Here is a 27,082-nt window from a genome sequence, read left to right as displayed (position 1 = left end):
CAACGACGCCTCACAGCGATGACCTTAACGGTCCGGTGCCAGCGTTCCACCACTCCGTTGCCACCCGGCTCATAAAAAGGACCGAACCTCATGGTCACTCTCCACCGCGCCGCGAGAGCGGCCACCTGGCGGCCACGAAACACAGTGTCATTGCCAGCCGAAACGGCCTCCTTCGGAGCCCCACGCTCGAGGAACGGCTGTTCTAGGTGACCGACGACCTCGACGGCACCGGCGCGGCGCAAGGGGCGCAACACGCAGAAGCGAGATGGTCTGCAGTCGATGATGGTGAGGTAGCTCTGTCCGTTGTGGTGGGTGACGTCAATGGCGATGCGCTGCCACGTGGCAGCCACGCCGAGCGAGCCGTGTCGCCACCGCACCAGCGCTGGGTCAATCGAGCGGCACGTTTCACAGCTCTCCACCACCGCACGTGCAACGACTCGCGTGACGTCACGCGACACGTCACGGCGTGCGAAGTACAGCATTCGACGGACCCCTGGGTGACCCGCCCGCTCGTGCGACTCTCGGGCCGATGCACCAAGCACGTTCCTCTCGCCACCGGCGGCATGTACCACGTGTACACCGGGCGGCGGCGGCTCGCCCACGGTCGCCGCGTTGACGCCCGGCGGCGGTGGCTCGTCCACCATCGCCGCGTTGACGCCCGGCGGCGGCGGCTCGCCCACAGGAGTCGCACTCGCATCACGGAGCCGCTTCTTGAGCACGCGTGTCAGCGTGTCGGCTCGGTTCTCGGCTGATCGCACGAGCGCCACGGACAACCGCAGCCGCAGCTCACGACCAGCTGACAGACGATTTCGACGCGCCACCGGATCAGTAGCTCGCCGTGCGCCTTGATTCGGAGTCGCGCGCGACCACTGATGGCGTCACCAAGCCAGCGATGAACGGTAGCCGAGTCGGTGCGGAGGTCGATTGTCCGTGCTCCCCAGGCGACGGCCAGGTTGACGCCTCGGATGGCCGCGTCCAGCTCGGCCATGTTGATGTGCGCGGCTTCATCCCATCTCAGCCAGCACGCGTCCTCGATGACGTCACCGTGCGCCGACCCTACCACGACCCCCGTAGCCAGGGAACTCGCGTGCGTTCAGATGACCATGTCTTCACCCTCCACGCACCACGGGCCGGGTCGTCACTGTTCAGGCGTCCAGCGATGTAGTCCATCTGAGCGCGCGGCGCTGCATCCTCGGTGACGTAATCTCACGTTCGCGTCGGTTGGTTCACACGTCGTTTGAGCCAGGCTGCTGCAGGCCTTAGCCATCCGCACACGGGCAGGTGTGCGACCAGTCGCCCACATTACGCAAACACGGCGCGACGCGTCACACGGGCCGGCGGCGCGCCCACCGGGTTGCCCCCACCCATCGCGGTTCTCTGCCCTTTGCCTGGGCGCACAGGCCCAGCAGCTGGCCACGCTGGCCGCCCGCTCCGGAGCATTACAGTCTAGCCCAAACTCCGCGAAGGTCACCACACGCCCTGCACTGAGCACATCTTCATTTACGAGGAGATCATCCACGTATGGAAGGACAGCACGCTGTACGTCCGGGTCCTGCTCCAGCACGGACCGCACAACGGCCTTCATCACCAGAGGGGCAATGTTCAGGCCGAAACCCAAGCGCGTCAAACAAAACCGCTGGCCCTGAATCATCACAGTCTGGAACGGCGAGAGCCGCTCCTCTACATGCACCTGCAGGTACGCACGCTTGAGATCTACCACCGCCACGTTCGCTCCGTGGCGGCGCCATCTCCGGAGCTGATCAGCACACACGTCAGTGTCGGCAGTGTGGGCCGTCACAAAACCGTTCAGCTCGCGGTAGTCCATCTCCGGGCGCAAATTGGACTTGTTGCACTGTTGCACGGCCATCAACGGTACCAACCCCCACGCCGTCCCATGGCGACCCTCATCATAAGGCGCCAGCCAACCCTGTGCGACCCACGCGTCCAACCTGGTGTCACACTCGCGACGAGCAGCTGGCGGCACAGCATACTGGGCGACATTGTTCGTCAGACGTTCCGGTCCCACGCCGTCCGACCATTTCCAAGCAACGGTCCACCTCCGCCCTGCCGCGTCGAAGCACACACTGAAATCCGGGGGATCCACGCTCAGCGGCACACGACAAGCGGCCCCACAAAAGCGAACCTCAGACGGAGACGGTACGGTCACACCCCCCAGCGCCGAGATGCCTGCCACCTCGAGGACCATGTCCATCCCCAGCGGCCGCTTCCCCACCACCAACGTCTCGAGCGAGGCGCGACGGCCCGTCGGCACCCCCATAACCACAATGCCGACCCCGCAGCACCTCAGCTCACTTCCACTGATGGTGGTCACTCGCACCTGCCGCGGCACCCACTGCACGCGGAAGGGAGCGTAGATGATGTCTTCTGTGCTGCCGGTGTCTAGCAGGGCGCTGCACTCCCGGCCATACACCCTCACCCGCGTGACGGGCAGCGCTACCGCTCAGTGCTGCGCAGGAGAGGACGACGGTGCTGACCCGTCCCCTCCGGCTCCGTTTCCTGGTCGCTGCCGGCACCTCGCCGCGATGTGACCGAGCTTTCCACAAGCCCAGCAGCGCGGGTGACGCAGGGCGCGTGGTGGTTGACTTTGCGGCGACACACGGCGCTGGCCGGGGGACGGCGCCGCGGCCCGTCGCAGCACTGCTGCCGCCGATACCCGCTCATCACTGAGAAAGGCACGAGCACGAGCCGGGACGGTGGTCAGGTTCAATCCTTCAGCCTTCGAGACGGCGCGAATGGTCTGGCGGACGGCGTCCGGCACCCCCGCGACGAACGCGCAGGCCAGCGCGCGCTCCGGCAGCCCACTTAACAGGACCGCCAGCCGCCGGAGGTCGGCCAGGAACACGTCAGCCGCCTCAACCGGCATCAGTCGTCGAGTGGCGAACATCTCGTAGGCGGCGTACTGATCGAGGGCAAACGCGGAGTTTAGTGCGCCCCGCACAGCCTCCAGGGAGCAGCGGTCGGTCACCGGCAACTGCGACCAGACGTGGAACGCGCCGCCGGCGAGGCGCAGAGGTATGACCGACTCGGCGGCCACCCCCTTCAGCTGGCACAGCAGCTCCGCACGCGTCATCCAGCTCACGTCATCACCGGTCCCGTCGTACTCGAGGATGAGGCGAGCATCGAATGTCGGTGCTGCGGCTGCTGGCTGGTGAGCGGCGGCAGCTAGTGTGAGCAGAAGTAGTCGCTTGTAGACTAATTGCCAGCGTCACCCCGCTGGTCATCACAGGGGCTTGCACACACGGGTCCGGAACACCCGTCGCCATAGTGCCGGAATAGCTTGTATTTGAATTACGATTCGAATACTAAATTATGCGGTACAGCACGACGGTACAACCAAACGTTACAGAATTGACAAGACTGAGCAGCTGACCCTAGTCCGCGCCCCTTCACGCCACCCAGGATGGCGGCCGCCGCCGCCGTCAGCGCCGGCAACAATACATCTCGTGCTGCACAGCTCGTGCGGCTCTGGTGCCTCTACGCGCCGGGCACCTCCGCCCCGCGCGACCGCACAACACAATTTGAATGACGTTATTATGGCGTCATGGATGCCTGGGTAACCCTGAATAGTCCCCTCGACCCGTGACTTGGGTTCACCTCTCTCCCTGGGTAGCTTAACACCCCCGCCTGTTCCAATGTCCTCTCTCCAAGCAACCCCCATGCTTTGTTGTCTCCCTCCGACCCACGCCGCATGTACGCAGTATCACAAACAGGCCCCTCAGGATAGTGCGCAGCGCCCGCTCCGCGCCGTTCACCTGAGCGAAGTCCGAGGTCGACCAATGGCGGAGGGGGGGGGGGGGGGGTCCTGGAGGAGACCGTAAACAGCAGGAAGGGGATCCCGGCCGACTAGCGACGGCGACGGGCCTGGACGACCGTACACAACAGAGGGGGAATCCGGCCGGCTCGCTCGGACAGTGGAGCGGGCTCGTGTTCAGCCATCTTGCCGTGTCCCTGTGGCCAATGTGCTTGGCGTAGGGAGTGGGACATAAATTCACGTGAATGACCCAGTCTTGACATTAAGTGAAGAATCTGGTTCTGAACATCAAGAGCCAAGCGGGAGTATAGCTGAAGCGAAATTTTTATCGCAGGAGGCTGTGCCTGGTTCGTCCGTGTAGGTGAGCCTGGGAACTGGACGGTCGATTAACATTTCGGCTGGTCAAATACCCGGCTCGCATGACCTCCGGGATTAGAGTCTGTGACATATACCAGTAGAATAAAAGATAAAACTAACTATTGTCCACGGACGACAAAACAGGAATGGCCGTTTTGGTGTTCATGTGTGGCTCGCAATTGGATATCGTGCAATGGAGCATTGAATCAGGTGAGTACGAATGATGGTAAATTTCTCAATGACGGTGAATGAAATTGTTTTCCACGGTATTCTTCCAAATTTACTAGAAGTCACGAACTTTCTTTTGAGGCAACAATTTTAGTCTTTAAAGAGAGAAAGGAAGCGAAGTGATCTCAAGATAGACCACCTACCCTCCGAAGCTGGGTCAAGACGGAAAGTGCCCTGAAATGATTTCCTTCATGTCTTAGCCTTTTTCATGCCATCTGTGAAGGAAATCCCAGTTCACCTTCGTAAGCATAGGTGCAGCCAGTCACCGGCATAGTAATATTGGAATAAACAGATTCAGCCTCTCCTGAAGTCGTGTTCTGAATGCAAGGATGGTCAAAAATGGAGCGCAGCGGAGAGGGTCCCAGAGTCAAGCCGCTCCTCTTCTCTTCCCGCGTCCAGCAGCCTTTCTAAGTGTGCTGAAAGTTGGAATGTGTCTGCAGGGTATACCTTCATCACTGAAAGGGTAAGGAAGGTCTAGTTTCGCGCCGAGGCGACCAAAGGCAAAATTTAATACCATTGTGTAATTGGCTAGTAGCTCCCTGCAACGTACATTGTCGGTAAACGCGTCAGTGCCTGTTCGCAAAAGTTTCCGGAAGAAAATGCTTGCGTCAAACAGGTTGACACAAATCTGATGCTTTCTACACAATGGTAAACTGATGGTAAATTTAAATGTCTGTTTACGCCTGTGCGGTTTCCGAACACTTCATCTTACCTTCTCTGCTTGCTTATGCTTCTGTAGCGTCGCGTTTGAATCAATTTGACTGTGCTAAAATTCTCCGTTTGTGGTTCCATGTGAGAATTGGGTGCTCGAAGAGACGCGACCTGTATAAGCTTATACATGCCCTCAGTGTGTGTATCGAATGGCCACACCAGTTACTCCCGGTAAACTCCCGCTGGCGCGCTTGTGCTTAAAGCCTTTTTTGCACCCAGTTTTGGAGATGGGCATAAGTCATTTTCAGCAGGTAAGACATGTCCATCAGCGGTTACATCTATGCTTATGACTCCTAAGTTGCAATCTGTGAGAGTAACGAAGTCAGTGAACTATTTTTCCAAAACCAACAAGAATCCCTGGCATAGAAAACTTAAACTGGCAGCACTGTTTTTTCCCTGATCTGGTAGCACTCCCAGTTACGAGGTTAGCGGTACTGCGACAGTTGCATCAGCGGCCTACTTTCTTTGACCTGCCGGAGGCAAAAACAAACGGCACCGCGAAGTCCCGCGGACTGCTGATGCCTGGGCCGGGCTGGCTGGCCTGTTATCCAAACACTTACGGGCTGAGGTAAGTTCGGAACAAAATGGTTGGGTTAGAGAAAGTCCATGCACTTGGGTCGAAGCGTTGTGACTGCAAGGTGCGGACGAAGCTCACGTGTTTCGGGAAAAATACTTCCGCGTTCGAGTGTTGTGGTGGTGTTTGCTTCTTTTGATAGGTTATATGAAAGTGGTCATGTTTACCTAGTCAAAGTATTAATATGCATTGGTTGGCATGCCTGAAGTGATGATAAGATAATTTCCTCATATTCAAATGCCCATGAATGTGCATATCTCATATTATGTGTTTTCCTTTGCTAGGGTGCAAATCTTGTGCAGAAAATGTGATATGGATTGCTAGTACTTGGCTCTTAGTACTAATTTTGACCTGAACTTAGTAAGAGAACCACATAATATTTGGTGCAGTAAGCATGTGATGCTATCTAGTGTGTTTGACCAGATTTGTATCCAGTGATAGGCTGACACCATATTAGCCAGATTTGTATTCAGTGATAGGCTGACTCCATATTAGCCAGGGTAGTAGGGTTCATTGAGCCATTTAATTCTGGAAGGGTAAGCAGGCATTGCAATAAACCATCATGCTTTTAAGGGGCCTCGGGCTGATGGTGCTATTAAAACACAAAACAGTATTCCCACAAGTTTTAGCATTATTTCAGGTTCAATGCTACCTTTAGACCAGTCACATATATAATGTGGCTTATCTGACTATATTGTTTTTTGATACTTGCATTTGCATATTTTTGCAAAAGATCAGACTGTTGGTCATCAAGTTTTATTGTAATTTCTTGAACTAGTGGTGTATCTCAGTTGTATCATTCTTTGCAATCACCCTGCACAACCTTCACCAGGAGCCATGGCTGAGCAGCCATTCTCAGACTCATGGCAGCGTCTGCGCATGCGCAAGCCGCCAGAATACATCCACCATCTGCTAACCAATGGCATGACGGAGCCAGCAGATCACTCGGCCACAGCCCGGCCCAGGCCCTCTTGGTTTGATGAAACACTCTATAAAAGGTGAGGATAGAGTGATGCAGGCTACTGCATGGTGTACATGTGTGGTGAATTACCTCAACTTTGCAACTTATTATGACATGTGCTGTATCTTTCCATAAAACCGATGTTAGATCTTTCTCACATCAAGCATGTCTATGGTGCTTTACATTAGAGTACATAGATAGTAATACCTTCAGTAAAAATGTAATGGTGGTGTTGGCATGCACTGGTGAAAATGTACATAGTGTTTTTGTAGGTCACATTTGTTACATCCATCTATCATCTACATCTCAGGCATCATGTGCTTGTTGTCATGCAGCATTGTTTTCAATAACATTTAGCTACAATTCTGTGGCATCTGTGTTTGGCCCCTTCACTCACTGCCTCAGACATTGAGTGAGGAAGTCTTTCTCACATACAATGTCAGTGTAACCATGATAACATGGCTGGCTTTTTCAGGGGACAGGAGTGTTTTCATCACAACTGTTTGACACTGATGATGCTGCACCTGGTGGGGCTTCTGCAAATCCTCAATGTGCCATCCATCCTGAGTGTGCTCATTGACAGCGGCAAGTCAGCCACCAGAGAGACTGCCTTCCTGAGGTCCGACAGTTGCCCAACTGGCCTTGTCTTTGTAAAGGCTGTCAGCCTATCAGTTTTGGTGTATTGAGGACTGAATCATTCAGGCAGATTATGTTGCTGTCATTAAATTCAAATTGTTGAGTACATTTTGAAACAAATGCAATGTTTGCTTTTGATGATTTGTGTGCATTTGCGATGCCTCGTAGCTATTGTGTGAGAATATCTATTGTTTGATGGAGTTTGTCTTTGATGCGGCAGACGACGGCGAACGGCACCGATGGTAGTTGTATTTGTGGCTGTGGTCACATGTGATGAGCTGTGACTGTAATGCCGAGCTGGCTGGAGAGCATGGTATGCTGCCTGACTGGCAGCTCAGGGTGCGCTCCCATTCGTGACTGCTGGCTGCACCCTGATGCCTGGAGGCCGCAGGTCTGGTGATCGCTGGTACCGCCGGGACGTGTCCCCAGCACGTGTGACCATCTTCTGTACCCCAGGTACCTGGAGACGGTACGCATGGTGATCGGCTGGTACCGCGGGGACGTGTTCCACACCGAGCAGCGCTCCGGCCGTCGGATGCGGACGGTGGACGGCCGCCACTCGCGTGCGTTTCGCCACGCTGCCGCCGCCGGCGCCGGCAGGCCCTCCCAGTACGACATGGTAAGTGCGACACTGCGGGTCGTCACTGGCGGCTGCGCGTGGTCAACGTTGTGTGTGTGGGGGGGGGGGGGGGGGTGCTGCAGTCACGCTCAGCGGTGTAGCGTGACACGCCGTTTGTAGTTAGTCGCCGTACACAGACCTTGATGCCGTCGGTGTCGCGTATCGCGCCCGCGGTCCATGGGTCGGAGGTGTGGTGCCGTGCTCGTGGGCTGAGGCTGCACCGCGCCGGCTCATCAACAGTGCTGTTTGCCACACCATCTCGCTTGCTGTGCCCGGAGTGTGATGCGGTCTTGCGTCATTCAGCGGTCACCTTTGTTACAGCAGCCTCTCCAGCCTTGTGTTGGCCGTAGGAGGATCGTGGGTAGTCCTATATGTAGTTAAATATAGCCGTATCACGCCTAAGGGGCGTCAGTGTGTCGTATGCCGTGCAGATTTGTTACATATGGCGTGTTCCATGTCTGGCGCCCGGCGATGTCCGAACTCCCAGCGCGCTTGTTCGCCGTCTGTTTTGCCTTCTTCCAAGTGGTGAACTCGCGACTCGTATCTGGTCTTCCTCGTCTAGTCTTCAGCCCGTAAAGACGGTGGTGGTCACTCACATTCGTGTCCCCCTACGCTGCCTGTGTCCACCTCTGCTCGTGTGGGCAGCTGACGGCGCTGCCACGCCGCCTCAGGTGCTGACGCAGTGGGCGTTCTGCGGGTACGCCCTGCTGCGGGAGGGCCCTGAGACCGGCCTCCTGCTGCGGCCCGGCTACCTCGACGGTCTGGCGCACTTCTGGCGCTGCGTTGGCTACCGGCTCGGCATCCCCGACAGGTGGGTGATGCCATCATCCGATGGGCGACGTCATCTTACGATGGTAGCGTCATCACTCGGGGTCCCAAATGAGAGGGTGCCGCGATCTAACGGCAGGTAGCCAGACCGCCAGGAGTCATTGGAAGGCGCGTGTTTTCCCCGGTGACGCCGGCAGGTGGATGATGTCGCCTCTCGGTGACGCCCACTCCCCCTCCCCTCTCGAGAGGTTGCTCACACCACCACTGGTGGGCATGACCAAATGTGGAACTGGCTCCTATGGCTCACACAAAGCCAGTGATTTCGTGGCTCGGTGTTGGTGCTCTCGCCGTCAGGGAATGTTGGGCGTACCGCTCTGGTGACCTGCGGTGCCGATAACCTCACCCCCGAGGGGCGGAAGTGGGAGCCGGCTGATTGGTGCGCCTGCCGCGCTGTCGTGCGAAGCTCTGGTGGCCTGTGGTGCCAATAACCTCACCCCCGAGGGGCGGAAGTGGGAGCCGGCTGATTGGTGTACCTGCCGTGCTGTCGTGCGGAGTGCCGAATCACGCCCCACCTGGCCAGCTGTGGGGCACGGAAAGTGGGCTTGTTGGAACGGGTGACTCAGCATGAAGCTGCAGCAGTGCGCAACTTGGATGGCAGCAGCGGTTTTGGCCCAAAATGAGCAAATGAACGGAGTGCGCTGACCCGTGCCGCGCTGGAGAAGGGGAGCTTTCGCCGCGCGCTCACCGTAGAGTTTTGTTTAATGGATGTCTACCCATCACTCATAGGCTAACCCGAGGACTTTGGGTGCTATGAATGAGGAGCATTTATTTTGCACAACCTGCCAAGAGCAGTACTTCAAGGTTTGGATTTTGTCTCACGCATACATGCTATGACGGTAAGGTAGTCGACTACACATGATTTGGCGTACCGCCAATCGTAACGTCGTGCACCGCCAGTCGTAACGTCGTGTAACGCCAGCTGTACGTCGTGCGCCGCCAGTTGCAACGTTGTGTACCGCCAGTCGTAACGTCGGGTACTTCCCGTTGTAACGTCGTGTACCGCTACTTGTAACGTCATGTACCGCCAGTCGTAACGTCGTGTACCGCCAGTCGTGACGTCGTGTCCCGCCAGTTGTGACGTCGTGTTCCGCCAGTTGTAGCGTCGTGCGTGCTCCACGTTGGAGTCCTCTCGTCGTGTTCAGTCTCCAACAGTGTCCCCTTTCGTACGGTCTCTGACATCACGCCCTTCCGCAGCCTGAACATGTGCGGCCCGGACCTGGCGACGGCGCGGCGTCGCGCGGACGCCATCCTCCAGTTCGTGATGTGGCCGCTGCTGGCGGACCTGCCGGCTCACCCGCGCTTCGTGCCCATGTCCAACGCCATGCTGGAGGGCGTGAGTCTGATCGTGCCGCCGTGCGACAACCTGTCGTATCGCGCGCTCGCTTGGCGGCTGGCCTTCCCCGCCCGCCATCATGTTCCCACCCGGCCCTGGTCGCGGCTCACGTACTGGGCCATGCGATGGCTGTACAATCTTGCCTGGAGAGACGACTGGGTGGGGGCTGCCGTACGGGCGTTGGGGAACTTTCTGCTCTATGTAGCCGTGCGCACGTGCGCGCATGCGCGCTTCGTGCCGTGGACGTCTAACGTGCGACGCAAGGCCATCACGTTCTGGTGGCTGCTGATAAAGGATGTGTGGTGCTGGGCTTGCGAGCTGATTGGCGCGCCATCCTGCGGCCGCTGGGGGAAGCAGTGGTTGCATCGTCGTTCGATAGATGACACCGTGGCGGTGTGGCGGCAGAGTGTGGTTGCAGAGACAAGGGAGGAAATTCTGACGGGATTTTATGGAAAGGCTCAGGAAGACAGCAGGACGACTGAGTGACTTAAGCAGTGGTACGGTCGCAAGCTCTGGTTCGGCTCTTAAAACAGTGGCCTTTCCCGCAAACTCGGGTCAGTAGCGAGGCGTTTGGCGGTACACCCGTCTTGCAGTATCGCAAGTTTATAAGCGTTGCCTCCACGTACACATGTTGAACGCAGATACTCACAGCTCCCGTCCATTAACTCAGGGGCACAGTTACCTTCATTTGATGTTTTTTTTGCAGTGCACGTTGCGTAGTTGTTAACTTTATGGGCTGAAACGTCTTGGTCTGCACATGTTTTGATTTGCATTGTCGTCAGCGATTTGTGGCCTTGCTCGTGATCATCAGGAAACATTTCTAAATTATTTCGGGCTTCTGGCACGTTACTGATCGAACCCAAAAGCAAGAAACGTGACGAATACTGTGCATAGCACGAAGCAACTGTGCATAGCACGGTGTTCGTGTTTACAGCGGCACTCTGAACTTCTGGTGAGCGGATCCGCGAAGATATGTAACATTGATGTAGCATTGATGGCTGGAATGCCCCCAACGCCCGTCATTCAGATAGTGTGAAAGGACGCGCAAATCGTGTGTGGTTCTCAAATTTTCCGAGTGCACGGTTGTCCGGCACGGATAGAGCGCCTTGTCAGCTGATCACAAACCACATCCGACTTGCGCGCCAGCTTCAGCACTATCCGACTTACGTGCACTTTGATCCCTCCGAGATATGCTGGTCTCAGGGTGGTCAGATTCTTGTTGCATCTCAGTGTAAGGTCTCTTTATATTTGAAATGAAGGAAGGTTCATCTCGCTATTCCATCCCTGACATGCATGTTGTTGGACCAGAAGTACGGGGTTCGATTCCCTACGTTGCCCGCCCTTTCTGCCCGCCAGGGTGCAAGGCAGGCGACGCCATTTAGCCTCAGCAGCTGAGTGCGTCGTAAGGTCCAATGACTGTCAGGGATATTATTGTTTTATATTCTGTTTTATGCATTCATAGACGAGCAGGGCCGGTAGAATGGTGCTGCTGCGGAATTGCAATTTCGATAAATGTGCTTGATGCGTTCAGGGTCAGTGGAAATCGGTGTTCGACTTGTCTTCAAATTCAGACGTACCGCGCTCTCTTTTTATTTATGCGAAGAATAGGCATTGGTCAGCCGGGCACCCGTTGTCTTTTGACTCGTGTGTTCGAAAAGTAATCGTTGATGGTGTCGTTTGATTTATGAGGTGCGTTATATACCCTTCATCCTATATATGACTGCTGTTTGTTCTGGTGACCAGCTGTCGTAGATTTCATATGTTACGTCATGTAGCTCGTGTGTACGAGTTTAACTCGGTGATGGCGTTAATTTCTGTGTCAGGTACGTTAAATACTCATCACTCCTTAATTTGTTATTGTTGTGTGTTCTGCCACCTGTCGCTGCATATCATGTGCTGTATGTCCTGCTTTCCTCACTGGGTTTTCCCAGCTTGACATGCCGGCCAGGGCATGCTATGAGAGACGTAATGAAACGGGTCGGAATCCTTGCGGCAGCTAGCTCACGGGTGTGGGTGTGTTACGATGTCGGCATAATGCGGGTGATGGCAGAGGGAGCGAGTGTTGCCCTCGCCCTTTCTGTGTTAGCTGTAGAGAGAGCCTGTCGTGCTGGCGTTTGGTTTCCAGGCATATTTACTGCATTCGGAGAGCTGTCTCCAGCTCACCGTGCACCTGTGTTTCGTTTTCTGTGCTTGCTTCGGGGACCAGCGTGGAGCGTCTTGATGGGAAGTGCTTGCTATTTTGTCATGACCCGGCCAGACCTGCAAATACTCATGACATTGTCATGTCATGTCATGTCATGTCGTGACATTGTTGCGCCGTGACATTGCGCCGGCGCGTCACCGCAGTCCATCTTCCGTTGTCTTCCCATGTTTGTTGTTGTTTTTGCGAGCGATTCGGTGCATCTCGGCGGTGCTACTTTATACATTTCTAATAAAACTTGACGGTTTGTTTCCTTCTCGTGTGATCGTAGCGGCCCCGACCGAGGCCGTGAGTCACCGCTCGTCCACAGGCGTTGTTGGGTCGCGGGGTCCGGTCTCCCGACCACGGCGTAATGCGTCTGTCACACCCTCGAGGCTGGCCGCGGGCGATGCTGATGCTGCGGTTAGCTCTAACTCCGTCGTCTGTGGTGGTCTTCCTACGGGACGGAGCGGAGTGACTCCCTTGCGTCATGGGACCTCAGCAGCTGAGTGCGTCGTAAAGCCCCAATGCCGGCAGAGCGGCCCCTTCCCCTCGCCCGACGTTGTGCGCCGCCAGATGCGTCTCTCAGGCGGGATACTGAACGCCTTTTAATGGTTGATCCCACCCTGTGTATCTTTCGCTGACTGTCGTTTATCGTGACGTCCGACTCGACTCGGTGGACGGGCGACAGTGGTTTCGTTCCATGGACTTTGACGGTCAGATGCGTGGTACTGGGTGTTGACATTGAAGCCCCATCCTGCCGACTACGTTTGCTTGTCATTGGCTCGGGACGCTGTGTTCCCATTTGCCGATTCTGAGGTAAACAGAGCCCATGGCGGTCATCTGAGGGCTTGGCTAGCAAGAGGCGACGCCGCTGGGTGCGCCGTGTTTAGGGCTGGCGGACGGGTAAGTGCTGTCGTTATTTTCAGCCAGCCGCCCATAATCAGCACTGACTAATGTGACGTCCGCCTCTGAACAAATAAATGCTCGGGTATTTACGAGGAGTATTGTGTAGCAACAGACCGGCGAAGGGTTCGTCCATCTGACGTCGTTCTGATTAGTGAAGTACACTCGCCAGTAAAATTTCAAACGCACCCGTCGAAAATATGAAATGAAATAAACCCCGTAACCGCCTACCGCGTACAAATAAGTCATCCCAGCGGAGCATGATCCGCGCCAGCGTCCATTCCGCTACACAAACTCCCAGTGACCAATTTTACCAGCGACATTTGCCGGCGGCTGAGAGGTCCCCGGTGCCGCCCGAATGTCGGTACGACTCGGGAATCCAGCATCAGCAGTTTCGCCGCGATGGCTGGCCATCCCATCAAGCCTATGGCCGTCGCAGCCAACGGGGCGTGAGCGGCGCCGCTCACCGCGCCTCGATACGCGAGCGTAGATAGAACTCTGAATGATTTTTGGGAAATGGGCCCCACCTCCGCTACGCGTGCGTTGGAACCGTGCCCGTCTCCCGCTAGTTCGCGGCTCTTCTCCCGGTGGAGGACTGAGAGTGTGTTCCTGAAAGTACATCAGGCAATCACCGCTCAGCTTCCCAGCGCAGCCATCTTCACGCCTCATAAGTCGCAGGGAAACGAGCTTTAACCGCCAGGGAGACGACAGTCTGAGTAGCCACTTGATTGTGCGTCGAGCCGGGACCATTCGACCGGACCGTAGCGTCCGATCCCGGTCCACTGGGCCGTGGAGGTCGAGTTGGATCCTTGTTTGGAAAGTCAGCCGCGCTGGGTCGCGGCGGTTGGTCGAACTGGTCGCCGTTTACAGTGTTAGCTCTGGGAACGGCGATCGATGGTCACGGCTGTGTACAGAGCGGTGCTCCTGGCCGGACTCCGGACTCCCCGAGCTTGACTGGGGTGACATTGAAGTGGCATTGAAGTGGCAGGTTCACAATGCCTTCATAATATTTTATATTTATGAAGATAAATTCTGGACTTTCGAATGATGTGTGGTTTGTCGTGGTTAATGCTTTTTAGCGACTTGGTGATTTGGTCTGTCACATAGAGGAGAGAAGGGATCGTGCCAAACATCAGGCGCCAGAGTACCCGGACAGAGATACGAAACTCAGTTAACACAGAGTGGATTTGCATGGTGGTAGATAAAGTGATAGGTGTAGGAACAGTGTAACCGGTGATTTTTCGGAACACTTGTGCAACTCCGCCTGGCTATAGAAGAACTGCGATTCACAATATGCTGACTGAAAGCGAACGAGAGCACGTTAAAAAAAAATCCCAGTGGAATCGTCGTTCAATCGTTAAACCTGCACGAGCTGTCTAACGTCACTATGATCGCCGAGCACTTCGGCTGACATTACGTTTGTTTTGGACGCAGATGCAAAGCGCTGTCAAGATGACGGACCCCCGCGCGGACCCAGGTCCGCCTCCAGGTGGCCGCGGCCGAGCCGGACCGCACTGTTCACAGGCGGCCGCCGCCGGGCGCCCTGCCCAGCTCCACCCTCCCAGCAATCGATGGCCGGAGGGCCGCCGTGGAGTGGACACTCCCGATGAGACGTCCTCATTAGCGGCCGGCCCCTCCCTGCCTGCGGGACGTCAGCTCGCCCTCGGGCGGCGGGTGCGGGGTCTCGGCGTGGTCTGGATGGCGCCGGTCGGGCACGTTTGGGAGCGCGCCGCCGTGACGCCTGGGGCGAGTACACACGCGCCGCTCGATACAGCCGCTGGGATGCGGGACAGGCAGCGGCAGGGACGCCTTCGACGGGCGCTAGTCGACTGCCTTGACTTCACCGCACCGCACAGTGTACGTTGCGGTTTTGGCCAGGCCTAAAACTATGTCAGAGTGTGGCATGGTGACATTTATGGCAGTCACTGATGGCATTTGTGAGTCTTTATCCCTAGGCCGCATGTATCAGACCCCAAGGACATTCTGATGACGAGATCTGGATCGCGAACCCTAAATGTTTGTTTGTTTCAAGTGCATGTCCGTTCCGTGGTTTAGTAACCGTCGTCGCATGGTTGATGTGCAGGGAATATGATCAGAACGGGCGCGGATATTGATGACGGTCCGTTAGCACGGTCTTCGACCTGTCCATTTGAATGCATCGAGTCGTGGGTACGTCGGCAAGGCCGTGCCGAGCCGTAGGTCTGCACGGCAATCTGCACGATAACAGCCGGGTATGAGACACTTTTAAATGATTAAGCGATGGGCACATCTGTAATCATTCCACTTCCCGCTGTTTTGCATAATTGGCATTAATGGTATTCCTTAACAACTCTGTTGTTCCGTGCGCAATCAGCTTTGCGCGGCATTGCCCATTCCAACCGTTCTGGAACCGGAACCGTTTATTTGGCATGACTCTTTCGACGTCACGTGGTGAATGGCGTTCATAAGACGTCGCCATGTCCCGTTCGTTCCTTCATTAACCCATTAGACACCGCAAATGGTGCTGAGTGGCGCGCAGCCGGGTCAGAGTGATGTCACATGATGTGCAATGGGCGCTGAGCGTAGCCAAGGTGTAATTACACAACCCCGAAGACTCGCCGACATGTTCCCGCCTGCCCGACACCTCCGCGTCCCTCCCTGCTGACACCCTGGCCCCGCTGGAACAAGAGCCGGACACCTGGCCGAGCCGGCCCGGCTGCGTCAAGCGTGCACTGGCGCCGGTTCGGCCGGCTTTCGCAGGCGGCGGGGGACGGCTTAGCGGCGCAGCTAGCGCCTCTCGGAGCGCGCAGCGGGCGGCGGGCTTGTCTTACCGGGACGACTAAATCCTGATCGCGGCGTCTGTGCTCCCCACACCGGTTTGCGCCTATCAAACAGCCATCTGACGCCTGCGGTAATTATGTGAGTTTTTGCGCCGGTGGTCCGACCGGGCTCCATAAAGGGGATATGATGGCCGCGGCGCGCTAATAAATCTGGCGATGTGCACGCCTTTCTCAGGGCGTGCCTTTGCTACGCATAATTAGCCTCCTTATCCGCGCACATATCGGCCCATCTTCGAGCGTTACCGCGTGCAGTCTGTGCATGGTTTGGAGGTGATGTCCCGCACCCTCCCTCCCACCCCTTTTATGTCCTGATCTCCCGCTGCATCCATCACTGTTCGGCCAACGTCGATGTCCATCTCACCACCCTGTTCGAGGGCACCGCGATCGGCCGCGATTCAATGGGTTTGACTTGAGTGGACCCGTTTATTGCCGCCCAGAACTCGTCGTAAATCGGCCGACAAATTAACGTCGGGCTGGGACGCGCTGCGCGTTGGTTATCTCAGCATCAGCAGGTCAGCGGCGTCCGGTGCGGGCCGCCGGCGGTCGCGGCGCGGTCCCGTGCTGAGCTGCTGCTGTCAGCGGTGTGGCCCTGCTGATGACTACCTGGTGGTCATTTCAGCGTGCGCGGTGTATTGTGTATGATGTGTGTACTGATGTGCGTGATGCATCGGCACACTGTGTGGTGGTGTATAATGTGTGGTCGCTAAGGCCTTGTGGCAACCAACTGGCAACGCGTGTGGTTCTATGGTGCGCAGCTGCTGTAAAGCGTCATACTTCACTGAAGTTGCGGCGGTGGTAATGTTTGTAAGTTTCATCTGGCTGATTTCGGAAGCTGTAATCTGTTTGAGACGAGACGATAATGTCACTTACACCACCATGACGATTGCTAGATAAATGACGACCATAGACACCACTCTGAAGAGACCAGCAGCTACGCTGTCCCAGCAGCCCTTGTACCAGGCGTCGGCACAGCCAGCACATCGACTCCAAACAGAAACAGGTCATCTGACGTGGAGAGGCACCGCGTCCCCAGAGAGCTCAGCAGCTGCCTGTCCGCCTCTGTGGGCTCCCCCGGCGCCGCGCTGGGCGGTGTGGTCGGACTCAGCCAGTTATCGCCCCGGTCGGACGATATGGGTAAGCTTCTGAGGCCGGCAGCAAGCCGCTTACCTGCGCTGACTCAGCTGCTGGTCGGTGATTGCTGTCTGTGCGCCAACAGTGAACAACCAGGCGTGGAAGATATTGCGGTTTCTTCCGTGCTTATCATTGGTCAGACCACTGCTGCTGACGCGATGACGTAATGGTCCCCATCCCGGTTAGTGCCCCCTCCCCCTCGATCGCAGTCCGAGATCATACTGATAAGAGTAGAACATCGCATTTATTTGCTAGATTTGCTAGATTTGACGTTGTGGCATTCCAAGATGTGTCATTGTTAGATATGCGGGATTTATCATTGTTACATGTGCAGGACAACATGCTGGCCTAAAATGAACCCAAGTGTTGGCGGTTCGCTAAGGCGCGGTGCCCGCATGTGCAGGACAACACGCTGGCCTAAAATGAACCCAAGTGTTGGCGGTTCGCTAAGGCGCGGCGCCCGGATTTTTCTTGTGTTAGCAGACCAAAGCCGAAAAGCCTGAGCCTAGATAATTTGATGCAACAAACAAAATAAGCGATGGCAATGCATTTCCCCTGTGGTCATCTTGCTGTGCATTCCTACGCATGGTCACGGTCCGTCGGGAAAACGAACACCCATGAGCGGACAAACATCAGCAGCCGGCCAGGCGGCCGACCGAAGGCGCTCTTCCGGGTCCTTACGAGCGAGTCAGGAGAGCTGCGCAGTCAGGAGAGCTGCGCAGTCAGGAGAACTGTGCAATCAAGGGAGCTGCGCCGTCAGGAGAGATGCGCAGTCAGGAGAACTGTGCAGTCAAGGGAGCTGCGCCGTCAGGAGAGGAGCGCAGTCAGGAGAGCTGTGCAATCAGGAGAGCTATGCAATTAAGAGAGCTGCGCAGTCAGGAGAGCTGTGCAGTCAGGAGAGATGCGCAGCTAGGAGGCTGCGCACGTCACGTCATTGGGGTTTTACGCACGCACGCACTCAGCTGCTGAGGCTATATGGCGTCGCCTGCCTCTCACCCTGGCAGGAAGGGCGGGCACCGCGGGGAATCGAACCCCGTACCTCTGGTTTCCCAGATGCGCAGTGGTTAACGCAGACGCGTTAACCACTACACTACCGGCACCCCTAGGACTGCGCAGTCAGGAGAGCCGCGCAGTCAGGAGAACTGCGCAGCCGGGAGAGCTGCACAATCAGGAGAGATGCGCAGCCGGGAGAGCTGCGCAGTCAGGAGAGTTCCGCAGTCACGGGAACTGCGTAGTCAGGAGAGCTTCGCAGTCAGGAGAGCCGGGCATTCAGGGATGCTGCGAGGTCAGGAGAGCTGCGCAGGCAGGAGAGCTGCGCAGTCAGGAGAGCCGTAGCAGGCTGGGAGAGCTGCGCTGCTGGCAGTCGTGGGCCGTCTCCAGATGAGCGCTGATCGCTGGAGACAGCGGCGGCGCATCTAATGCAGAGCTGAGCCTGCGGTGAGCCCGCCCGGGTCGGCCGTGCTTTGATGATTCCGCAGCTGGAGTCACGGACCCAGGCAGCTGGGCCTGAAGAAAGGTGTCATAATTGCTCGGACATAGGCTCAGACGCGGTTCTGAGAGGCTCCGAGGTCGAAAGGGCAGCTCATCGGTCTTTTGCCTGTGTTCATGTGCCAGGTGAACCGTGTGATATGCGCCGACCACTTGGGGTCTGTGTGATCTTCATAGCGTGGCATGAAAACACGATTACGAGGGTGAATCAGAAATTACTTTGTAGTGCAATGCCCAATTGACTGGAAATAGCCCGCAAAGTGCGTTGCTCAGAGTTCATCTTTGTCTGGTTGAAAGCGCCGCTTCGTCAGCGCGCTGAGCTCCCCGAGCACCCAGCTTTCGACTCACACCCGTCTGCGTGCGAGCTGTGCCCCTGGTCTCCTGGGTGCGCACGCTCACGCAGGTGTGTAATGCGCAGGCTCACGACATTCCCGGGGGGCCGGTGAGATGCTGGCCACCGTACACCGTTATTCCCAGCCTGGGGCCGATATCGAGATAACCAGGGGCCATTTGAGATCCTGTTCCGGCTCGTCATGGGATGGCTTGCATCCGACGCTCAGGCTGCGCCATCTGGCGTCTGTAATCCGGCTACGAATGCAGACGCTGTGACCACAGCCCGCACAGCTAGTTTTACGTGTATGCGTTTTTCTGTGATGTCCGACAAATTACCCAGTTGGATATCATGTGCTGGCATCTACATTTGAGCGCCCTTTTTTACGACTGGAATGGATTCTGCTCGACCATATCCGAAGGACTGCCTGAAGCGAAGTCGCCGATCATATCAATTGCACCAGATGCATGGGTGTGGCGTTACTTGCGGCAGGGATACCAGGGCTAGCATGCTGCCGGCACTTCCAGAGTGCTGTCGCCTCGCATGCTGTGTAATTTATATGCGTACGTAAGCAGGTATTGTATGGTACGCTGTTGTGTTGAATGCGTGAAAAGTGCAACTGCAGCTGCAACTGAAATGCGCCAGGGCTACTCGGTGGTAGTTGATCCGTGAGTGTGTGAAATGCGAGAGATCGGTTTGCTATGGAGTGCATCCGCTCTGTTGTATACTAAACGCGGCTTTTATCAATAGGTATGTAAGAAACTTGCATCAGAATGCCCGGGGAAGTGCACTCATCCTACGAGCACTAGCGCATTCATAGTATGTTGTAATTATGACCACAAGCAAACCACGTTCTAATTATTACGCCTTCTGAGATACGCGAAATCAGAGCAGATGGCTCACCCACTCCGGGCTGCACGTTCCAACAGGACCAGCAGCGTCCGCTGGCCCCGCGGTCCGGTCTGGGCGGTCCCGCGGTCCGGTCTGGGCGGTCCCGCGGTCCGGTCTGGCCGGTCCCGCGCGGCCGGCGCGCCGCGGGAGCCGCCCTGCACGACCCACTGCCGGTCCAGGCAGCGGTCCCCTGGCTGCGGTCGGGTGTCCCCCACTGAGTCAGCCTCATGCCATGCATGCCCCGTCTGGTGCTGGTGAATATTAGGGCTCGCATTAACGGCAGTTGCCACGCAAAGTCAGCCGCCTTTAATGCGCCTCGCTCTCGTGAAACGGAGCGCTTCCCCTTCGACGATTATCTAAAAGGTTATGAAGACACATTGCAAATGTATGCATGATCTCTGACCCTGCATGATCAGGGGGTCGGGCTCTCGGCGAGCTTTCCGCGGGTAACTGATTATTTATCAGATTTTCCCAGAAACAAACACCACGATCACCATCCAGCACCATAGCGCTCCCTGCCGTTTGCATGTTCGCCGTCGAAGCTGATTTGCTTGAATAGAAGTCGTGCTCGTACTCCGCTGCCGAAGTAGTCAACGGCTTGCAAAATATGGGCAGCATTGTGAAACACCACCGACAGTGTCCCATGCTTTCGTTTTCCTGTGCTGTTATGAGGCCACGGCGGTGCTGAGTGGATCTCTAAAGTAATGCATTTGGTCAACGATAAGCACGCATTTTGTTTTCTGCGGTTGAGCGGTGTTGCATTAAGAACTCGATTCAGTTTAGACCGTTCCAATGAATGCCAGAGATAAAGAAATATTAAAGAATGCCGGCGTGTGATTTCAAACGACCATGGTCTCATTTTCATTCGCTACAATTTCAAGAACGTCTTGCATCGAGGCAACTGGCGCTGACTCGGGGATATCAATGACACAAACTACTGTGTAGATTTGTAAGTAAATTATGATGATGATTATGGTCTACGACCCCACTATACGCTACGCTCTCAGTTAGCATTAAGTCCACGCAGCGAATTTAGCATACTGTGTTCCGTTTCAGAACCATGTGTCCCGACATTATATCTCTCGCCGCCCCAGATTGATGTTAATCTAGCTCAGCAGGCATGAGGTGGCACAGAGCACACACTTCTGTCTGCACCGCACCTCTCGTCCTCCTCGCCAGAGGCGCAGCCAGGGTTTTCTTGGGGGAGTGACTCAAGCTTGGTGGGCACGCATCACGCCCATTTGTAATTATCTGTCTGGAGGGGTTGTGGACACCGGGCTCCTCCTTGGGCTGCGTTCCCACTCCCCACATACTCCCAACTAGCGCTTATCTGGATCTGCCCAGGGCCGCGTTCCCCACTGGCAGAGTACCTACCTGAGCCCCGTTCTTCATAAACAAATGGAAGTCTCTTCCTTACATCAAGGTAAGCCCATTCATTACCTTTAACGTCACGTTCCAAACCCTACTTGGCCGAAAGGCGAAGTAAGTGCGTTTGTTAACAAGTAAGTTGTCGGTGATGTACTAGCATCACATGGCGACGGCCAATGCGCTGTTTACAGTCTTGTCTGTCCGACAAACAGGCAGGTCTCGATCTTATGAGGAAAGGGTGATCGATAAGGATGTTTTTAGCTACAGGTCACCTGCCAATAACCGTTATTCGAAGAATGTTCAGGTGCGCAATTCCTGCGCGCTTTAGGTATCCACGGAGTTGGATCAGCTGATTCTACTTGTGGCCATATTTTGAACAAAGGCGTTCCCCACTGGCATGTATCTATGATGCCACCTCTTGGGGCGGAGCTCGGGTCATAAGTTAATGAGGGACTGGGCCCTGAGCTGCCACCTATGACGTCACAAGCGCCTTCTTCATACACAAGCGACTATCTTCAAGTCGTAGGAACAGTTGTGACGCACTCATCTCTGACGTCATATGCTGCAAATTACGGACGGAATTTGGTAATGGCGAACGCGGCCCTAGCCGAGCAGAGGCCGTGACGTGACTCCTGTTATGATGGCGCCTGACACCGGCGAGCCGCGTCAGCCGCGCTGAGGCACGCCGCAGCTGCAGCCCCAGAGGGGGCCGGGGTCGGCGCCGGCGGCGTGCGCCGACTGTTGTGACGTGACCGGCCGTGGCGCCGGCGCCGGCTGGAGGAGCCGAGGGGCGGCCGTCTCGCGCCGACAGCTGCCGACGCCCGGTCCGGGGGGCGCCGGCCGCGCGGGACAGAGCACCCAGTCAGCCCATGTCGCCGCCGCCGACGCCTGTTTGTTGACGCGCGGCGCCGCTGCGTCTCCCACCGGCGCCGCACCCGTCTCCGCCGGCGGCCGCTGTTTACCCCGAATCAGGCCAGTATTGGCCATTAGCGGCTGATGGTGATAACAACCCGTCACGACGGCCCGGCCGCGTCAGGCGGAGGGGCCAGCCGGGCGAAGGGGCACACGCACACGGCGCAGCGCTGGCTGGGTCAGGGGCGCCGGCGCACCCAAAGGCGAGCATGTTTTGGAAGGCATAGCCCCGGCTGGGAATGTTGCCGAGCATGAGACGTTACCTGCGATTCAGTCGGGAATGCTGACTGGAAAAAGCTGCTTACATAAGAGATTTGCTCGCACTGTCATTCGAGTTTGCCATAATGGTTTAGGACAAGATCTGTAAAACATAAAAATGGTACAAGGTAAGTCATGCTATTCCTGCTTGTGGACATTCCCCTGTTGTACGTGCATGAGGCAATCGAACCGTGGACATCTTATGATAATGCTGAGATCTGGTCCTCGGCGTTAGCACCGTTAGTACCGGCGTTAGTGCCTCGGCTGAGTCAGTACCGCAAGCAACACTCACCAGCATGCCCCACGAACAGCCCTTACGCCCCGTCCGTGGCGCCACGTCCCAAAAGCGGCGCAGCCTCGTCGAAGTCCCGTCACAGTTCTTCACCGGCGCCGCTTCCAGTAAGCCGCAATGCATCTCCGTGACAGACGTCACCTGCGACGGCGGTGGGGCTCCACACGCGGCAGCCATTAACAAGGATCGGGGGCCGCGGACGGCGGCGGGTGGCTCGCGGGCCGGGCCGGCACCGGCGGCTGTCCGCGTCAGGCCGGCCAGGTGACGTGCTGCCCACCGACGCCCCATCGGTCAGCGGCCGACACAGAGGCCTTATCGGCGGCGCCGGTCGGCGAGGGACGTCACGGCTCTGCGTGAGCTGTCCGCCAGCGGAGGTTGGGGCCCGGCCCCTGCGTGACCGTCGGGAGGAGCTGAGACCGCCCACCCGGACCCGGGTTTGCCACTTCAATCTGGAATGTTGGAAAGTTAAAACGATATTCAAAAATAAAGTGCTGGGGATTACTTTTATGAGGTGATGCGCAAGCTCATGTAAGCGTTGCGCCCGGCTTGTTCATCGGTTGCCTGCATACGTGGCAGGCCCCACTGACGCTTTTATACGTGTCGGTGCTGTGACCAAGCAGGGAAGATATTAGTCTCGAAAGAATGCTGCAGCAGCACAGATGCTGATACGCTGACAAACGACACGACTGGCTGTCTCTCCACAACAATCTAACATGGGGTTTATCTGACGATAATTTTTGGACGCTTCAACTTCTTTTCTGACGGCCCTGACGTTCAGTCTCATTCATGGCCAGCAACAGGACGAGAGGACGGGGAATGTTAATCCTTAACATATCTCTGGCATGTGCTGACTATCTCAGACACCTGTAACAGCAGGACATTGTGAACCAACACTGAGGAAGCTACGAAGACTGGCAGCTACTCGAAGGGCATGAGGACTTTAGTACCAAGTCAGCGAGCGGTGGTTTACGACGCTTAACTAGTTCAGCCGTTCGGCCATTGCTAAATCGTATGCCGTGTAGTTATGTAGTGAGATGTGCTGGCAATGGATCCTGGCGTAAAGGGGGCAGGGCTTTGTGTTTGCAGCACACCATTCTGTGGCATGAGATGTTAGTGGTCCTTGTCTTACTCCTTTCAAAATAGGTTACACCTTGAAGAGACACCCGCGGAAGTGTTGCGGAGCAGGTATGTTGTGTGTACAGCTCAGTGCGAACGTGATGCGCCTATACTTGCTACAGCCTACCGGAGTGCGTGCTGTGGGAACCATGTGTTGCGACGCGATAGCTTAACGTACATGTCAAATTCTCACTTTCTAAGCATCTACAAAAAAAACGCATGCGCATCAACTATCAATGGGGCATGATACGGCGCCCTGACTCCACGTGATACGCCTTGACAAGCCCATCTGTGTACTTCCCCGTCCCGAATAGTCCCCGTCACAGATGACGCACCCGTTATCGGGTCCCTGCAGCCTGTGTGCCCAACAAAGGCGACTGACTCCGCTTCGCCGCTGTGCTTGGCAGATGCCACAACACAGGGCCCCTGTGCTTTGCTTGGCACGAAAGGCGATCAATGTGGTGTAACTTGCTTGAGAGAATCTCAAGTTTGCCTGGAATTGCTCACGGCGCCGATCAAAACCGAAAACAAAACTCTTGAACATGCTAGCAATGTTACAGTGAACGAGCTTTTGCAGGGAGGATGCAGCAATCGTGTGTGAACAGTGCCGAAAATCTAAAACCATTCGAGACCGCTGCGGAATGTTCTGGTTGTGAATGCGTACGACGTTCGCATAAAAGGCCGGGCAGTAGCGGCTGCTAACAAGAGATCCTCGATATGGTGCACAAGTCGCCTAGACTGCCCTGTTGGCAACGTCGCATGACTGGTCCAAGGTCAGCAGGGTGCTGGAGTCCTGCCGTGCGTTATCCCCTAAGCAGGGTCAACACGTCCGGTCCGTGTGATTCAGCCCGTTCTGGTGGGCAGACCGATTAGACTGCTGTGGCTCGCCGTGAAGTCAAGCTCTTGTCAGTGTCAGATTTGCGCTCCTAATTCGGAATACACAGCCTTTGTCTGTCGAGGTATCGCAGGGGCAAATGATAGATGAGCGAATCAAGGTCTGCTCCGCTCACTTTCCCGGTATTGCTGGAATTGTTTGCTGCGGAGAAAGCAAGAATCAGAGTCTTCTCTAGGTTCGGCAGACAGCAAACGAGACAAGTAAAGAAGCCTCGACTTTGTGCGGTGATGAACGATTGGTTATAAGCCGCGCGATCCGTTTAAATGAGATTCTGCTGTGAAAGCCGCAGCACCTTACGAGCGTCCACCGCGATTCTGCTGTCGCAAAAAGTTGGTGCTGCGAAACCAGTCAATCAGTCGTTGTTTGGCTTATATGATTGAAATACTCAAGAACACATTGCTAATTAATTGTCCATTGATCCGAAGACGCAGTGGTTTCGTTATTTGTACCTGAAGCACGAACCGTGTGTTCACAATGTGGGCTCCTCTGACTAGCAAACTGATTCCGTATTTGACAGCATTTGCCAATACACTACTACTCTTCCCCACATCAAAAATACAAAGCCCGGACGCAAGGCAAGGCCATTCACCCACGGGCTTCTCCCACGGATGTCCAACAAACAAATCATGGTAGTCGAAGCCTATCGCTTCTCGTGCTCTGCTCCCATGCACTCTGGGCCATTATGGTTTTCGCTGGCACTAATGGATGGGATGGTTCAGCGGGCAGGAGATCACGTAACAAACGTCCGTGCTCGTACACCCGTGCTTGATGCGACGCCAATATCCAAATGGGACTGGTACGTCTTGGCCATCTGCGGAAGATCGGAAACCGTCGCGTGGCTTCCGTGCTGTTCCCATACCGACGGCCCCAGATGTTGGGACCTTAGCTATTTGTTTTCATTTGTTCTTGCGTACTGGTGGCGAAATTAAAAAGTCGCACAACATTTGTCTTCGCCGCCGCGCATTTCCATGACTGGCTTGTGATCAATGTTCTGTTGCTTTGTTTCGTTAATGACAATTACGGAGCTGCATGCACTGGTCACGCATATTTGTCATGCAATTGGCCAGCCGGGGCATGATGTCAGTTCGATCAGCCTGAGCGCCGTGTTGACGTGGCCGACTTGACGGCTGAGATCTGCGCTGTGTGCCGGCACGCGTCCACACCGCTGCCTCTTCTGCTCTGGCGACAGGTTCGTCTGGTGAGCCTTTCTGTTGGGACAGACGCCTCGCGTCGCCAGACGTCAGCTCGCCAGGGGGCGCGCTGGTCAGAGGGTCAGCTGCAGATCCCACGCGGCCAGGGCGAAATTGGACAGAAATACGGAGTGGGTGGAGGGTTCTGGATCGTGTCACCGGCCTCGCCCGCCTCATTCATCAAAGTCCTCAAATGTCTGTGGGTGGTGTGGGGTGTTTGACCGAATGGCACGGGTTATGTTTAGCGACAGACCCAGGAATCGCCAGCAGCGGACATGACCTTCAAAATTCGGATTGTAGGGGTTTGGTGGGAATAGCGTGATTGGTTGCTTTTTGTGCACCTTCAGTTAATTTTCGATAGCCGTTTTACACCACCCAAGTTTAAAGGATACCTTCATAGGCTTTTACAGTAATGTATTGTTTGGAGAGCTGACCCACAAAACTCGGGTTTTGTTATGTTTTACACCAGTCTGTAACCAGTGCAAAAGTAATATAAAGAATTTGGTGGTTGTTGCTTGCAGTTACGACACTAATGACATTGAAATCATCTGGGCCAGACGAAAAATCACGATAGCGAAAAGATTGTTGGAAAAATCAGCAATTAAAATCCGAAGTAAGAATGTAACAGGTGGTTTCGAAATATCTCTACCGATGCTTTTTATTTCGTCGCTGCTCTATCCACCCCAAAGGTTTTCGTCGCAAAGTGTTGGAACTTGGCTGGTTGTGAAAGAAACCAAACTGTACTATCAGTGCGGGACAGACGGGTTGGGCGTATGATTGCCATGATGATGTCGTAAAACGCTGTAAAGCTGCGAACACATCCCTAGAGTTTCAACGCTGGCTGCAGGATTGATATTGGAATTGAGATGAGTAATAAGCCGTAGTATCAAAATGCAAACAACGGAATGACTGAGGTCTGTCCTGTGCCAGCTGCACTATCTGATAGCCCCGTAATATTATCCAATCGGTTCTCGTTATCGTTACACGTTATTGGGGTGACATGCACACGTGTGTAAAATTTATATGCATCCACCAAGATGCGGCTTGCAATAATTACTGTCTTTTCCTGCTGCTGAGTTGTACTTCTCTAACCCATTACTTCGCGGATGGCCATTTTATCTCAGATGCGTGGGCCTACAGCTACCCCAGCTCATGGATGAAAGTGATTGTCGCCTTTCGCTGTAGTGGTTTGGAATCGGAACCATATTAAAAGTGTAAATATGCTTATTTACAGTTCTGTTGCCATGTTCGACACCCGTGATCAGTCGGACGCACGGAATACTGGCA

The 27,082-nt window shown here is 55.6% G+C and overlaps 1 protein-coding gene across 4 annotated transcripts in view; it reads left to right on the top strand.

Moving 5' to 3' along the window:
• The first annotated feature begins 3,913 nt into the window (after window positions 1-3,913).
• Window positions 3,914-27,082, top strand: part of LOC119093310 (uncharacterized) — a 30,223-nt gene continuing 7,054 nt past the window's right edge. Inside the window, exons 1-7 of one of the 4 annotated variants that reach the window (XM_037216254.1) lie at window positions 5,534-5,636; window positions 6,475-6,640; window positions 7,079-7,222; window positions 7,696-7,858; window positions 8,530-8,669; window positions 9,881-10,019; window positions 14,539-15,795. In XM_037216254.1, coding sequence (XP_037072149.1) covers window positions 6,480-6,640; window positions 7,079-7,222; window positions 7,696-7,858; window positions 8,530-8,669; window positions 9,881-10,019; window positions 14,539-14,988 — 1,197 coding nt within the window. In that variant the 5' untranslated portion in view covers window positions 5,534-5,636; window positions 6,475-6,479 and the 3' untranslated portion in view covers window positions 14,989-15,795. Of the gene's footprint in view, window positions 4,134-5,533; window positions 5,637-6,474; window positions 6,641-7,078; window positions 7,223-7,695; window positions 7,859-8,529; window positions 8,670-9,880; window positions 12,471-14,538; window positions 15,796-27,082 lie in introns of those variants that run through there. The other 3 variants (XM_037216253.1, XM_037216255.1, XM_037216252.1) reach the window with 3 other exon arrangements.

The sequence above is a fragment of the Pollicipes pollicipes genome, unplaced genomic scaffold, assembly GCF_011947565.3.
Source record: "Pollicipes pollicipes isolate AB1234 unplaced genomic scaffold, Ppol_2.1 Scaffold_4002;HRSCAF=4701_pilon_pilon_pilon, whole genome shotgun sequence".
Taxonomy (NCBI): Eukaryota; Metazoa; Arthropoda; class Thecostraca; order Pollicipedomorpha; family Pollicipedidae; genus Pollicipes; species Pollicipes pollicipes.
This window is presented reverse-complemented; position numbering and strand designations above follow the sequence as displayed.